The 17,055-nt window shown below is 36.0% G+C and overlaps 1 protein-coding gene across 1 annotated transcript in view; it reads right to left on the reverse strand.

Annotated features, from left to right (window-relative positions):
• The window catches only part of RTTN (rotatin), a gene marked incomplete at both ends in the record, with an annotated part of 77,792 nt that overhangs the window by 31,119 nt on the left and 29,618 nt on the right, over positions 1 to 17,055 (reverse strand). Inside the window, 11 exons of the mRNA XM_079533350.1 lie at positions 93 to 251; positions 869 to 976; positions 2,624 to 2,752; positions 3,482 to 3,701; positions 4,840 to 4,994; positions 5,974 to 6,118; positions 9,580 to 9,819; positions 12,286 to 12,474; positions 12,816 to 12,884; positions 14,243 to 14,351; positions 14,628 to 14,745. Coding sequence (XP_079389476.1) covers positions 93 to 251; positions 869 to 976; positions 2,624 to 2,752; positions 3,482 to 3,701; positions 4,840 to 4,994; positions 5,974 to 6,118; positions 9,580 to 9,819; positions 12,286 to 12,474; positions 12,816 to 12,884; positions 14,243 to 14,351; positions 14,628 to 14,745 — 1,641 coding nt within the window. The remainder of the gene's footprint in view (positions 1 to 92; positions 252 to 868; positions 977 to 2,623; positions 2,753 to 3,481; positions 3,702 to 4,839; positions 4,995 to 5,973; positions 6,119 to 9,579; positions 9,820 to 12,285; positions 12,475 to 12,815; positions 12,885 to 14,242; positions 14,352 to 14,627; positions 14,746 to 17,055) is intronic.

The raw sequence follows: 17,055 nt of genomic DNA on the forward strand, positions 1-17,055 counted from the left end.
AATAGAACAAAGCAGATTAAAATCTAGCTATTTGTTTTCTCCTTAACAAACTACCTACAATTTAAGACAGCAGAATGTGACAAGAAACATACCTCCCTGCGTACCATGCTGCATTCAGATTGGTCTAGAAAGATGTTTAATGCTGTTCCCCATAGCCCTCCTGAAATGTTCTGGCAACTCTCTGCTAAAGCAATACAGCCTGTTTCAAGAGATGTAAGCGCTGATCCTATTCCAAGCGCAGTAAATCTGACCTAGTTCATATAAACACAATAGAAAATGACATTACTCACACTAATAGCACATTTTTTTAATTATTGTTGAATTCAATCAACTAAATCTGTAGCTTAGACAGAATGATTTTTAAAGGGTTTAAACTGTTTAAACAAGTTATTTTTCCTGCATTCACCTGGCTCTATACTCACAGTCATAACTACATGTATGTATAAATAACAAAATGAATACATTTTTGAATACTTAAATGTATATTCAATATTCTATGCATTTTACCATTTAAAAATAGTTCTGATTCAAAAACTCATAATTTACAAGGTGAGCATCAAATATATTTGCTCTAAATTTGTAGTTTACACACATTTTTTGCATTAGAGCTAAAGCAATGTTGATGAAAACTGTCTACGATTCATTATCATAAATGACTAATAAGAGGATAGAAGATTGAAGATATAGAGAAGGATTTCAGAGTGTTTATAAGAAAATATTCTCCCTTCTTTATTAGTACTGTTATTTAGGACACAGTCAGTAACATTGAAAATAATGCAAATCAGTAGTTCCAATATAAACTTCCCGAAACAAAAATCATGCACATAGCTAGGTGTCAAAATAAGATATCAGCTTTGCATTAACTAACCTCAGGATCTCTATCTACCCATAAAGGAACCAGCCATGTCAAACCTAGGTGGGAAGGAACTTGATCTTCACTGTTATTGTAAGGCAAAGACCAAAGAGATACCCAGTCCTGATCAGAAAACAGAAAATAAAGTAAGAAATTATTTTCTAAATCTTTCAATGACATGCCTGCCTATCAACAGCCTGGGCTGTCAATTGCATACTAAGCTACTTTAAATGTACATAACGCTGATACTCCAGGAAAAAGATGTTCATTGTCTCTATAAATATACATATATTGTATTGACGCCACTTACTGAAGAAAATTAAATTTGTGACTGTTTCTGGTTAGTATTAGGATAATAGTACTAAAGGGATTAAATATTTTACTTGAAATATTGGGGATATTTAGGAATTACTCCATACATTTTTTATTTTTTCTTAAATGACTAAAAAAAAATTTGAGACATGATATGTGTGCAGGAAACTGCTGAATAAGAACATGCAGCTATCTCTTTAGTCAGTTTATTACTTTGCCATATACTATTTAGCTGCAGATTCCATGAATTCATACTTGGCAAATACAGCTCCTTAATTCAGCTCAAAAAAACCCCATACTCATTGTGCTTTGTTTAATCATGGCACTGCACAATGCATTATGTTCAGTGTGAACAAATTTTATAGGTGCATCTTCTGAACGTCTCAGCCCTGTATTTTTTTTTTATTTTTTATTTTTTTTTACAGAATAGATGACTGCATTTGGATGCCTCACTTGGAACACTGTCTTTCGCATGAATCTTCTCAATACACAATATTAATAACAGTAAACATGTTTTTTTACAGTCTTTGAAGGTAGAAGGAGAATTAAAATACAAAATGAAATACACCCAAGTAAGCAAAACATGACTATAAAGCAATACTAAAGAAATGAAATAAAACATTGTAGCAATTCTATCAAGTACTAAGCATCTGTTCTATTTCTCATGTACTCTATGAACAACTGTAGGTCATTTCTGTCCATTGCTATGAGCTAAAGGATTCTACATCTAACTTAGTAAGGTGGTTCTTTAAGTAACAAAGAACCAGAATGGTTCATAATACTGCTAATGAGCAAAATAACATTAAAAGACACCTGGATTTTAACTAGTTTTTATCTCAATTCATTAGACTGTACATTTTAAGTTAGCTTTAATAATAAACTGTAATTTTTATTTTTAAATTAGTTATCCAGAATATTTCCTGTACAACATTGCTTGCACAGAGTAAGAAGGTTAACTTTGTATTCCTCTCTCCACAAGATCTCACGCTTAATCATGTGACTTGTAAACAATGGATAGGATTTAAAACTATTATGATAACAATATAAAATGTTAGTAATCTGGACGTTGCTGCTGGCACATTATGACTAACAGTCATAAAAAACCCACCACCATATTATGCCACTATAGATATTATTCTACATGATTAAAAATACATACATAAAGACCAATATAAGTCCCCTCTTTCAGTCAAGAAAGACTACAGGATTGCAGAAATAAAAACTGCAATGCTAGCAGGAATACTTTTTTTTTTTCCCCAAAAACAAAGTGTTATTTCCAAATACAAAGTGTACTTCATCACACTGAAATGTTTTCATAAGTGGCAATCACAGGCACTGAGTGAAGTTGACTGTGATTCTCCAGAATGATTACACTAAATTATTGAATTATATCAGTTAAAATATATCGGTGATTAGCCATCAAAAGTGACAAGATAAGGGAAACTATAATGTACTCACTGTATCCTTAGCTTGAGCCATCATTTCATGAGATAAGTGAAGCAAACAAAGAACAGTGCTTTTTGTAACACCTTTTCCCATGAATGACATAGCGTTTCCTCCCCATTCAACATAAAACGATGAGATGACCTGGGAGTGTAGGAATAAGTTCACAGTAACTCTACTGCAAGCAGTACACAGGTAGAGTATAAACCACTGCATGCACATAAATTAAACTCGTGGAAAGATGGTGAATTATCAAATACACTCTTTTAGCTAGATGTTAATTTATTTATGAGTCGCTTACTGATTCGTCATTTTTCTGTATGGTTAAACCCTTTAAGGTCAGTAGTTATTTTATTTCCCTATTCAAATGAAGAATAAAGTGGATGTAGATAATAAGGACAGTATTAAATAGAAAGCTGGCTGTATCTCAGAGTTGAAAAGTTTGTTTTTGTTGGAAACAGGCCACTTATTGTAACCAGCTTCTTTCTGCTATGTTTGAAATTAAAAATACAGTTTATTTTCCAAAATTCTATATTCAAGAATACAGGTCATTTCTATCTTTTCTTGGGACTTGAATTAGAATAAATAAATCAAAATTCTGTATCAAATTCTAATGAGTAAAGGGAATGGGAAGGCACATGCAATATAGTCAATCATCGTAAGTAAACATATTTAAAAACTTTTTTTTCCTTTAAGTAAAGATACAAATCGCTCAATCTCATCTTAATCTTTTAGCTATTTTCTTGGAGAAAGAAAAGCACCTTTCATAATAACTATATTCACTGGAAGTACAGCATAAAAATTATAATATTATTAGTTACAATGACTTTACAAGCATTCAGAAAAAAAATTGGGTTATAACAAAATACCTACCTCAAGAAGACCTGTTAAATATTTCTTACAAATTGTGACAGGTTCAGCAGTAGCAGAATATGTACTCCAGTTTGGAACTGCAGTAACATGAACTATTCCTCTCAGTGTTCTCTCCAGTGAAGGAAGACCATAAAAATGTGGTGCATCTGTTAGCCTTAAGCACTGCAGCAGCTTGAGAGCCAGCTCAGTTCTGAAACATCCAGCAAGTTCCAAACCCTCTCTGGATTAATTATAAAAAGTAAAAAAGCATCAAATGAGAGCATAAAGCTATTATAATGAATTATTTTGTAAGAGGCCAGTGCATCATTATTATTGTTGCTATTAAGCGGGTCTCAGCATATCAATTAGTAACCGTTGGCTTACACACCAAATAATGCAGAAGTAAATTACAGAACAGGACTGCTTAACCAAACACAGACAAATGAGATAGAACTCTAATTTCTAATGAGCACATAAAAGAGCAGGAGTTCAAGAACATTGGATAACTCGGAGTGACAAGTGTCAGAAAGATCTTGCTTATGTTTGTTCTGGTTCAGGCACCAAGTTTTAAAACATTTCCTGCAAATCTATCACCAAAGTAGACAAAAATAAAGGAGTAAAGACATAACTGGCAGGGATTTCTATAATCCTTCTTTTTCTAGCTGTCATTTTTTTCTTATGTTTTATTTAGAAATTGAGTAACTGAGTGGGAGGAATGATAAAGATAGCACTTTGAAGAAATTTTTACAAGCAGTTATGTTGTGCCACACAGATAAATATGTCAGCTGCAATTTTAGCATCATAGAATGCATTTGGATAGAAGGATTTAGTGTGAAAATATTATTTTATAAAAACTTAAGAAAAAAAACTAATAGAAGTTAATTTCTGTTTGTCTGACTGACAGAAAAAGGATGGCATCTCATTCTGGAAGTAGGTGTCCTAACAATAACCAAAGTGCACAAATATAGTCAATGATAGACTATGGAACAAAAAGGAAGTGGATGGAAATAAATACTTGCTGATATTCTGTTGTTTTACTTTCCTGCAAGAAGCCAGTAGAAAAATAAATCCAGCTATCACTTAAGCAAATTTCCAGTAGTGAAAAAGAAACAGCCCATCTTCTCAGTGCCATCAATTTAATTATCATTTTTTGAAAAATTGCACTAGTGCACTTCTTCACAATTTTCTTAATTTCCTAATTTTACTGTGAAAAGGTATGGCTAATGTTGATCTTCACTTAAGGAGAAGTATATTCCGTTTTTAAAGTTTACTATGACTGTATTGTGATGTAATTATTTTCAAACTCTGACTAAGATGCAGTAGCACAAGGCATTACTATTCCAGTCAGAATGACACAGGCAGTTCCATTTAAACTGTACCTGTCAGTCACTGACTTTGAACAAAATAACAGTGTGTTAAAAAGATTAATGAGTTCTTTATCCAGTTGTTGTCTGACAGCAGTTTGTATTTCATCTGTTTCATTCCGCATTTGGGATTCTGGTCGCACCAAAAGGCCCAAAAGGGAACTTGATTTCTAAGAGAAAAGAACAAAAATACAGTCACATCATGCATTGCTTAAATTCTATTTTAATAAACACACTAAAGCCAGTTTTCTCTTTAGTGCTTTAAAATCACATGCACTAAAAATCACAAATTCCATAATCATCATTTCACCAAGAAATATTTCCACAAATTGAAACAACAACAACAAAAACACAGTAAAGATTTTCTGGTATTAGTTAGCCATACCTACCACATTTTAGAGGATTTCTTGTTAACCATAGAAATTGAAGTACATCAGTCTTACGTGATTGAAAAGAAGATTGCTAGCACTTTTTTCTAAATGTTTAAACTGTATTTTAAAATGGGAAAATGCAAATGCAAATTACAATATTTTGACAAGTATAATAAAAGTTGTTTCATACTGCTTTTTTAATCTTGATTTCCTACTAGTTGTTGTACATCTTAATGACTAATACTAGATAGAACAGATCTCAAATGAAAAGCACACATTTATAAAACTGAAAATAAAAATAAATTATATTCCTCCAATATTACACTTGCATTTTTATATTTCAACTGTATGAACTGTATGCTCATATAATGCCTTCCTCAGGGTTATAAAAATGTTTTACATAAACGTATTGCAACCATTTTAAATCAAAACTGAAACAACAAAAACTTCTGTCTTAACTTTCAATTCTTATTCTTAATTCAAGACAGACATTTATATTTCTTTATCATGCAGAAAGTCACAATATACCTGCAGAGAACCTCATTCTTTGAGTTACATAGATAACACAGTTATGTACTTAAACATACAGCTGTACATATACAGCTGTACATGTAAGTATATTCATATGTACAGCTACTTAATATAAATGCATACATAGTGTATGTATAAAGCTCTACATAAAGTTACATATAGCTAACTACATTTACATGGCTCTGTATAACCATCCTATTATTGTTACCTACATCACAGCAAGACAAGTTTGTATTTATATTCTTACACTTTTAAGCAATGATTTCAAGATCCACTTTAGATGATCTGCCTCCAAGCTCGCTCTCTGCTCTCTACACAATTTGTTCAAAAATCTTAGGACATCTACCAAAAGCTTCTCATCCTCATCAGAAGCTGGAAGCACTTGCAAAAATCTGCAATGAAAACAAGTGTATATATATTCATACTTACAGGGAATTAAAAGAGAGTACTAAGATGTCAGTCTAATACGGCTGGATTAACTAAGCAAATATAATATTAAGCAAATAAGGAGTTGCCTATACTAAACTTCTAATTATTTAAATACACATAACGTAACTACAAATAATAAAAAAGGAATTATATCAGTTGTAATTAAACTGAAACACACTCGTATTACATATACTTCACACATTAAAAGACACGGAATTGTGTGTTGGAAAAGACAGAAAGAACAGAAGAGAGACAAAGACAAACTAGAGGAGGGCCACAAAGATGATCAGAGGGCTGGAGCACCCACCCTATGAGGACAGGCTGAGAGAGGTGGGGCTCTTCAGATTGGAGAAGAGAAGGCCCCGGGGGGACTAGGTACTAGGAACAAATTCTTTACTGTGAGGGTGGTGAGACGCTGGAATAGGTTGCGGCAGAGAGGTTGTGGATGCCCCTCCCTGCAAGCGTTCAAGGCCAGCCTGCAGGAGGCTCTGAGATCAACCTGGTCTAGTGGGAGATGTCTCTGCCTATAGCAGAGGGGGTGGAACTAAACGATTTTAAAGGTCCCTTCCAACACTAACCATTCTATGATTCTACGATTTTAAATATTCCATAGTTAAAATATGGTATTCTTATACTTCACCATTTTGACATAAACAAATGACAAAATCATAGATACAATGAGCTTGGAATGGGCCTCTGGAGATCATCTGGTCCAACTCCTGTCATGTTGAGCTGCTTATTCAGGATCGTGTCCAGGTGGATTTTGAAGATCTTTAAGGAAGAGACTCCACAACCTCACTGGGCAACCTGTGCTGTTGTTCTGCACAGTGAAAATGTGTCTCCTGATATTCGGATAAAACATCTTGTGCTTCAATTCTTGCCCATTTCACCTTGTCCTGTCATTGGGCATCACTGAAAGGAATCTGGCTCCACCTTCTCTGCAGTCTCTGTCAGGCATTTACATACATCAGTGAGATGCAGTCCTCTCCTAGCAGTTGCAGCTCTTTCAACCTTTCCTCATTAGAGATACTCCAGTTGCTTAGACATCTTATTTGGCACTTTGTTGGACTCTTTCCAGTACGTTTATGTGTCTCTTGTACTGGGGAGCCCAGAAGTGTACACAGTACTCCAAGTGCAGCTTCATCAACACTGTGTAGGGGGAAATAATCACCTCTTTGACCTACTGGCAACACTCCTAATGCAGCTAAGGATATCTTCAGCCTTCTTTGCCACTGGTGGCTCATGTTCAAGTTCACAGTCTTTTCTGCAGAGCTGATTCTCAGCTCATCAGTCCTAAGTATGTATGGGTGCATGGATTTGTTCTATCCCAAGGATAGAATTTCCCCTTGTTGAACTTCCCAGTTTCTGTCAGCGTATCAAGATCCTCCTGAATGGCAGCACAGCCCTCAGGCATATCAGCCACTCCTCCCAGTTTTGTAACATAAAATTGCTGGAGGTACTCTCCCCCAACCTTTGGATTGTTAACGAATATATCAAACAGGATAATATCCAGTACCGACTGCTGTGGTACACTGCTAGTTACAGATTGCCAACAAGACTTCATGTCACCAATCAACACACCATCCTCCAGGCTCCACTGTTCAGCCACCTTTCAATCCATCTCACTGTCTACCTCTCCAACCAGTACCTCATTAGAGGATCTGATACCTCATATGAGGATCTTAAAACATTGTGTAAAAACATTTAAATCAAAGCAGAACTGTCACGTTTTCATGATTTTTGGTTATTGGTATTCCAACATCATAACATCATGTAGTGCACTGGGACTTAAAGTGTTAATGTTCAAGTTTCCAGGTACCTGTCTGGAAGAGAAGAACTACCTATCCCAGGGAGCACTGCAGTCAGAGAGGAGATACAACCCCTGGCAAGATCACCTGATATGCTTTGTCAGGTTCTTTTCAGATTGTTGCTGGTGTTTTTAATTATTTTGGGGTTTCCTGTTTCCCTTTCCTGGAAGCATGGATTGTGAAAAATCTGTCCACCCCACTAGTCAAGGAACTGGGCCAAACCAGTCTGTAAATCGTTGAACACAGAATATATCCATTACCCCTCTCATCTGCAGAGCCAGACTTTTCAGTGTAAAAGAATTTCAGCAGGTTTGCCAAGTATGACTTCTGACTGGTAAAGCCACCCTACTCCTGATGACATTCCTGTCTTTCATGTGCCCTTCCTGAAGACAGGAGTGATATTTGCTTTCCTCTAGTCCTCAGGCATCTCTCATAAGATTAGTGAGAGTGGACACAAAATAACATCACCCAGCTCTCTAAGCATTTGTGGGTGAATCTTTCTCTCTCCTTTTCTCTCTTCTCTTCTCTCTTCTTTTCTTTTTAAACAATCGTTACTAACAAGCTCTGGAAGTGATAGAAGCTATTTCCTTAAGCTGATATGCCCAAACAACTATTTCTGTATTTAGTCTGTATCCCAAGCTACAGGAAAACAAATGCATACATGCAATCATTTTCCTTCTCATTTGCATTTAGTGAAAATATTGAACAGTTTCAAAAGTTAGCTTTTACTTGGATTGAGTGAAGATAGCAACCAAAATAGTATAAGTTTCACATACTGCACCAAAATATTGATAGGTTATGAGAACTATTGTAGCTTGAGCGTGGTATAGAACAAACCATTCCCATTTTCCTAAGCAGTATACAGGAGAAGATTCTCAGCCCATATATTAGAACCAAAATTTGGACAGATGGACAAAAAACAACCAAACAAAACCACAAAATAATTAACGGGATTTGTGCTGTATTGATATACCAGTCTGTCAACAAAACATACACAGCTATACACTAGAACTAAGTGGATTTACACTTTGAATCACATGGCTATAGGCTCTAAACAGAACTTTAAAGTCAAAACTAGTGGAGAACTGCAATAGAATGAATAATCCCTGCTCACAGGTAGATTATACTCAGAACTAAGCACATCCAGAATAGTCACGCCTGCTTGCAAACAGCTAAATTACACATTTTGTACTGTTAAAGATCTATTTGCAAACAGATAGATGATGCATTTTATGAACAGAAATTAATTCCACTCCTAATGAAAAACCATGCACAAACCAAACACTCAGAAAATCAGAAAAAAAAAAAAAAAAGTAAAAAAAATGGCATAAAAGCAAAGTCAATGTTGATATTACCTGTATAATCTGTGGTTAGTCTCATCTATTAGCTTTAGGAAGTACAAGGAAACAGAAGTCAACTACAGGATCACATAATAAATTTTCCGTGGGATCATTCTGATTAACTACATGCACAGAAAACAACCAGAATCAAAGGTACATAGGCTATCAAATCCTTAAAACTGAGGATATGAAAACTCTGAACTTTATAATTTAATATAAATTAAAATTTATAATTTAACATACTTACAAATTCATTTATGCTTTCAGTATGCTTACCTATTTATTGCTTTTTGCCAAACAGTGCTCTTCAAAATGGTTTGACAAGACCCAGAGATGCATTTTAAACCAAGTCTGTCATTCAGGGCATAAAAGCTGAGCCTAATGAGAGAAGCTTTTACATCCCTGTGGGATACTGCCTGAATGATTGAATTAAGACAGTCCTGCAGTCCATAAGTTGTGTGAGTTATTTTCAGTATAAGGATGTCTTCTGAGGAGAGTTTTAGTGTGTCTAAAAATCTGAAAAGGCATGAAAGAAAAATTATCATCCATCAGTATACTTCTATAAGTATATAATTAAGTAAATATAATTATTTTAGTTCAGATGAGAAGACAAAATATAAATTTTGTATATATAAATATAAATTACCTTCAAGATGTATTTTCCCCTTTCTTTTTTTTCACCTCAAAAACAACAAAACAGGAGCTCAAAACCAAAAACACACCACCAATAAACCACCACAAGAAATCAAATCCTGAGCTGCTCAAGTTCTTTGGAAAGAGAACACCTCTCAAAAACTACTTTCAAAGGTGTCATTCATGGTTTGTAATGAATTTTTCCTCTATGGCATTGTAGATGTTGGCCTCATAGACTATGCTATTTTCTTTTTAAGAAATTAATTTCATTTTGAATAGGGTACGTTAAAATAAAAATGATTTATCAGGGATGCTGAGTTCTGTATACAAAAGAATCTCAGAAACCTTGCTAATCAAGTGCTCACCAAACCATATCAAGAGAATTTTCTTGATTGCCTATGAAAGGAGGGGAATTAGCTCAAATGGTAGAGCGCTCGCTTAGCATGCGAGAGGTAGCAGGATCAATGCCTGCATTCTCCAGTGTTTTGGCTGAACAGAGATCTTTGGCTGGAACTCAGGAACAAAAGAAAAGTTTATGATCTTTGGAAGAGGGGTGCAAGCAACAAATACACAGTGAAGCTGTGCAGGGAGAAAATTAGAAAGGCAAGAGCCCAACTAGAACTGAACTTGTCTTTCACCTTAGTGGCCAACAATGGGGCCACATGGATTGCACTCCAGAGTGCTGAGGGAGTTTGTAGTTGTGGTTGCCGTTGCCAAGCCACTCTCCATCATCTTTCAACTGTCCTGGAGAATCGAGGATGTCCCAGCAGACTGGAGACTAGCAAATGTGACATCCATCTTCAAAAAGGACTGGAAAGATGATCCTGTTAGGTCTAGACCTATCAGTCTTAGTGACCTACCAGTCTCTAAGGCCCAGGGAAGATGATGGAAAGGATAATCTCAGGAGCTGTCATGGATCAATTAAAGGTTAACCAGGGGATCAGGACCAGTCAGCATGGATTTATTAATGGTAGATTCTGCTTGACAAACTTAATTTTGTTTTATGACAAGGTGACCTGCTTAGTAGATGAAGGTGAGGCTGCCAATGTGGTCTAACTGGACTTCAGTAAAGCCTTTGACACTCTCCCCCACGACATTCTTGTGGAGAAGCCGACTGCCATGGTTTGGATGCGCTCTGCTGGGTGAAACACTGGCTGGATGGCCGGGCCCAAAGAGTTGTTGTCAATGGAATTAAATCCAGTTGGCATCCAGTCACAAGCGGAGTCCCCCAGGGCTTTGTCCTGAGGCTGCTTCTGTTTAAAATCTTTATTAATGATCTTGATGAAGAGATTAAGTGCACCCTCAGTAACTTCACAGACAATAAACACCAAGTTAGGAGGGAATGTTGATCTACCCGAGGGAAGAACAACACTATAGAGGGACCTGGATAGACTGGATCAATGGGCCAAGGTTAACTGTATGAGTTTCAATAGGGCCAAGTGTCAGGTCCTGCATTTTGGTCAACAACCCCTGGCAACCTCACAAGCCTGGGGAGTAGTGACTGGAAAGCTGCCTGATGGAAAGGGACCTTGGTGTACTGACAGACAATCAGCTGAATACGAGCCAACAGTGTGCCCAGGTGGCTAAGAAGTCCAACGGCATCCTGGCTTGTATCAGAAATGGTAGACTAAGGAAGTAATCCTGCCCCTGTACTCAGCATTGATGAGGCCTCACCTTGAGTACTGTGTTCAGTTTTGGGCACTTCAGTATAGAAAGAATATTGAGGTGCTGGAGCAGGTCCAAAGAAGGGCAACAAGGCTGGTGAAGGGGTTGGAGAATATGCCTACGAGGAGAGACTGAAGGAACTGGGGCTGTATAGTATGGAGAAGAGGAGGCTGAGGGTAGACCTTATTGCTCACTTTGAATACTTCAAAAAAGGTGATTGCAGCAAGAGAGAGGCTAGTCTCTTCTCATTGGTGATGAGTGACAGGACAAGGGAAAATGGCCTCAAGTTGTGTCAGGGGAGGTTTAGGTTAGATATCAGGAAGAACTTTTTATGTAAGGGGCTGTTAAGTACTGGAATAGGCTCCCCACAGTGGTGGTTGAGTCACCATCTCTGAATGTGTTGTATGTTACATGAATGTACACATGACTTAACAGAAGGTTGCTAGAGTTAGGTTAGTATGGTTAGGTTGCAGTTCGAAATGATGACCTTTAAGGTCTTTTCCAACCCGAGCAATTCTATGATTGTATGATTTAGGTATTATCATAACTTATTTACAACTCCTGGGATGCAATCCTTTACATGTAAAAGAAAATATTTTCAAACTATAAACAAGTTTTACTGCTGTTTGATGTTGAGCTTAGAGGAAATACATTAAGATTTAAAAACAAGATTGAACAGCTCACGTTTCTGCTTGCTTCTTGTAATTTTTCAGTTGCAAAAGGTTTTCAGTCCCATGGTACCACGACAAATTCCAAGACATCTTTAGCATATCTGACACAGGTTTCATAGTCAAGCATTCAGAAGACAATGGCACTACAATGGAATTAGGGCTAACTATATGATGAGCAGTGATCTTGACAGGGAGATGATATCTTAAACAAACAAACAAAAGCAACAATTAAATGCTTCAGTCATGCAATTTCTTAAATTTGCAAATAATGTTTTCAAAACTGTCAAAAAAAAAAAAAAAAAAAAAAAAGGCTAGGTGGAAAACTCCACATTTATCACTTAAAAGAGAAAAACAACTTTGGATTCAATACCAAATGCCTTCCTTTGCTTCTATCCTTTAGGGAGGACAGCAAAATGTAAAGGATTTAAGTTTAGTGAAAAAAACAAACAAACAAAAACCAAACAATGCTAATCCCCACTTCCCCTAAACCACCCCCAAAAAAAGATGAAGAAAACAAAGAACAATAACAAAAAGGCAACATACCGTCTAACAACAGCAATAGGTAAACTGAAGGAAGGTAGGACAGTACCATTATTGTTTATGCTCTCAGTCCTGCAAAAAAGATTAAGTTACTTATTATTTTTAACTTTGATTATTTACTAATTCATTAGTTATGTATTTATAGTAGTTATTCATTATGATTCTGATATAGCTGTCTTCTTCCCTACAAAAAGCTCTTGAAGAACTCATTGCTGAATACGTTTATATTAATAAGCTGTTTCTTTATGATTATGCAATATTCAGCTAGTTCTTAGGTCATATACATATAGAATACTTATCGGAGATGTAATATACCTGAAAATGAAATTAAGAACCAAAGCACAGGATTATTTACAAGGCTGCTCTGAAGGTAATGTCTCCTATTTTATTATTTTGACCTGTGACATCAAAGGCAAATGCTGGTAGCACGGCTGTAGATGTTATGACAATATTTCATTGTATTTTGTTGCAGTGTGGCACAAAGCAGCAGAGAAGCAATCTGACAAAACAGCATCTGACATGGAAGTGTGCATGAAGCAAAGGTGTGGAATTAAATTCCTCTATGCAAAAAAACCCAACACCCACTGACATACATCAGTGCTTGCTGAACATTCATGGAGACCAAACAGTGTATGAGAGCACAGTGAGATAGTGTGTTTCAGTGATGGCAACAGCAGGTCACCTCCAGTGGTGCATATTTTTTTTATGAGTGAGCATTCAGACTCTTATTCATTGCTAGTGAAAATGCATAGAAAATGGTACTGACTACATTGAAAAATGGTGTTTTGTAGCTGAGAATTTACTCTATCAAACAGTTGTTATTGTGCTCTTTGCATCTGTTGTAGTTTCCATGGAAATAAATGGGAGGCATTACTTTGAAGTGACCTATGTGCTCTTTTTCTATTAGAGACAAATACACATGAGAGATTTTTTTCAGTATATTTCACTGAAAAATAAGAGCACATTTTTTCCTGATGTACATACTAATTTAAAATAACAATATAACGTTAGCTGAAGTCCTTTGACTTAAAGGCAACCACTACACTTGAAAGTCAAAGTAAATAAGGGAATTCTTATTGAGTTAGAAAATCACCAGCAACTCATCTATAGCTAGTTATTTGATTAGTGCAGTTTCCATTTATAGAAAATATGGATTAGAGAATAACCAGGGCTTTCTGGTTTCTGGAAAATGAAAATAAATGTACTTAACACTTAAGTACAAAGAACTTATATGTAACAAGTTGATCTATATAACATGCAACCTAAATACTGAAACAATTCATTTGACATGCAAATAAGTAATTCATGCAATTTTGAACATATTTAAATTCTGCTGATAGTTATATTTATATACATATATGTGTGTATCCAAAAAAAACTAATTTTCATTAAAATCTTAAATTTTGATTAAGATAATGCAATTGAATAACTTTTTTTCATACCACGTGTCTGTTCTTGATACTTCATCGAACAGCAGAAGACAAAGCAATACTGTAGCTTCCATTAAAACAGCTTGATCATTTTGGAATATCAGGGAAACTGAATAAAACAAAAGATTCTTTAAAAAATTGTTAAGAACATAGTGGCATTTAACAGTACATGGAAGGACAGTCGTTAACTTTTCTTTCCACAGCTATTTTGCTAACATCTTCATCAGATATCTCAACACTGGTAACACTAGCAAACTGTTTTCTTTAAAATATCACGGACTCTGAAGTTATCCAAAACACTCACGAAAGCTTTTGATTAGACATCTAACATATTTCACACATTTTCTTTCTATCTATGGATTAAAGTAAAAAACAGAATCTTCACCTCTGAATAGTGAAAGCAACAAAGATGATTGCTGTGCTAGAGATAAACGAACATCTGGATCAGCATAAATGAGTTTCCGTAAGAGTATCAGACAAGGTAACACTATGGATTCCATAACCTGCAAGAATAACAACAATTTAATATCGATATCAACTAAGATGATACAAATTGTTATGCTATAAACAAGCACATTCTACTATTTATAGTATAGAAACATTTTCAGTCAAGAAAATGTTGTCCTTGCACAACTGCAGATTCATTAGAAAATATCTGATAACTTTTGGCTTCATTTTATTAGCAATTGATGGTGACACTCTTGGTCTCTGACCTCATATATGGTTATATAACATGCTTCCAAAATATGTACTACTTAAAAGCACGTATGTGAGGTGAAGGATTTAAAAAAACCTACTTATTCATAACCTTATTCATTCTTTTTAAAATGCAAATAGCTGACTGTATCAGATAATTTTCTGGTCCCAATCTTTCAGATCACAAAACATAAGAAAGCAGCTGGTAAACTATCAGTCAGCAGCCAAAAATAGGACCAAAATCACTTCTACTGCAGAATGAGAACATGATGTATGTTCTCAGAACATAATGTTCACAGAACATTACTTTGCTTGCCCGAGAGTCTACCTTTAAATTTATTTTCGTGAACTCCATCACCAAACACAGTATCATTGGATATGCAATAGATAAAATCTCTGCTTATTTAATATGGAAAAGCATCTTTTGCATGTGTCCAAAAGTCTTTTTAAAGCTGTGCTTCTTCCCTCTACTATAAAGTTCATCCTTTTGTTGGTAGCCGTTTCACTAAGAAGCAGCAAGGCTTTTTTTTTTTTTTTTTTGGTATGTGTGTAGTTTTTTGCATTTTTTTTTTTCCCCCCCTCTACAGATTTGAGAATGAAATCAAAAATCATTTGAAGGGAGAACGGAGTGCAGGCTAGACTGCACCCCAATGACTTGTTTATTGCAATTTACATGGTCTATTTTAAGCAGGACATGAGTCAGCAGTGTGCACTTGCAGCCCAGAAGGCCAACTGTGTTCTGGGCTGCATTAAAAAAGGGGTGGCCAGCAGGGAGAGGGAGGTGATTGTCCCCCTCTACTTGGCTCTCATGAGGCCCCATCTAGAGTACTGCGTCCAGGCCTCCATCCTTCCAGTACAGGAAGGATGTGGAGCTCTGGAGCAGGTCCAGAGGAGGGCCACTAAGATGATCACAGGGCTGAAGCATCTAGTCTCCTATGAGGAAAGGTTGAAGGAACTGGGCTTGTTTAACTTGGAGAAGAGAAGGCTCCAGGGAGACCTTGTTGTGGCCTTTCAATACTTGAAGGGAGCATAGAAACAGGAGGGGGAACGGCTGTTTATGAGGGTGGATAGTAATAGGACACGGGGAAGTGGTTTTAAATTGAGACAGGGGAGGTTTAGGTTAGATATTAGGAGGAAGTTTTTCACTCAGAGGGTGGTGACACACTGCAACAGTTTGCCCAAGGAGGTTGTGGATGCCCCATCCCTGGAGGCATTCAAGGCCAGGCTGGATGTGGGTCTGGGCAGCCTGGTCTGGTGGTTGGCAATCCTGCACATAGCAGGAGGGTTGAAACTAGATGATCATTGTGGACCTCTTCAACCCAGACCATTTACGATTCTATGATCTTTGATCTAAAGAAACTAGCACTGCCTTCTGTTTAGACAAAGTTACATTACAGAAGAGGTAAGCAGTGCTTCTACTTGATTTATTCTAACCCAGCTCTTACACATTTTGAAGAAAGAAGTCATTAACATAGAAAAATGATTTTTAAAAAAAAATTTAAATAAGTAAAGTTTGGATGGCTAGACTGCTATACCAACGCTATGGAAGCAAACTGAGAAAATAATTTTTTCCATTGGAAACTTTATAGCTTAAACAAGCTGGCATTAAACGATTGTTAATAGTGACTTTCAGAAAAATTCAATCACCAGATTAACAAAACTGGAAAGGTTCTTCATCCACAACATAAATGCACTCAGCTTTAAATATGATCTTATCTTACAAGACCTTTGTTAAGTGACTTCTACTGTCAGAAAATCACTTATTCCTAGACTGAAAATAAATAACAAGCTGGTTTTGGGGGGAAAAAAATCCATAGCAAATGAACATTAGTAAGTAAAGATGTAACAAATGGTCCATCACAGTGTCCTTTAAGCCAAGCTTTTCAAACTCAATCTGATGCATAAATTCTCACTTGCTATGAACCTAATCTTAATTATAAATTGCCTCAAGTCTTAAGTTTAGAGACTATTAAAGTCAATAGCCTTTAAGAGTTAAAAAAGTTATTTTTTGGTTGCTACTGAGAATCTTATAGAAGTTCATGTATATTTAAGAACCACTTCACTCAACAAAGTCCGGTAACTATTCTCATAGGTAGATAAATTAACCTTCCCTAACT

Source organism: Tetrao urogallus (genome assembly GCF_951394365.1).
Source record: "Tetrao urogallus genome assembly, chromosome: 3".
Taxonomy (NCBI): Eukaryota; Metazoa; Chordata; class Aves; order Galliformes; family Phasianidae; genus Tetrao; species Tetrao urogallus.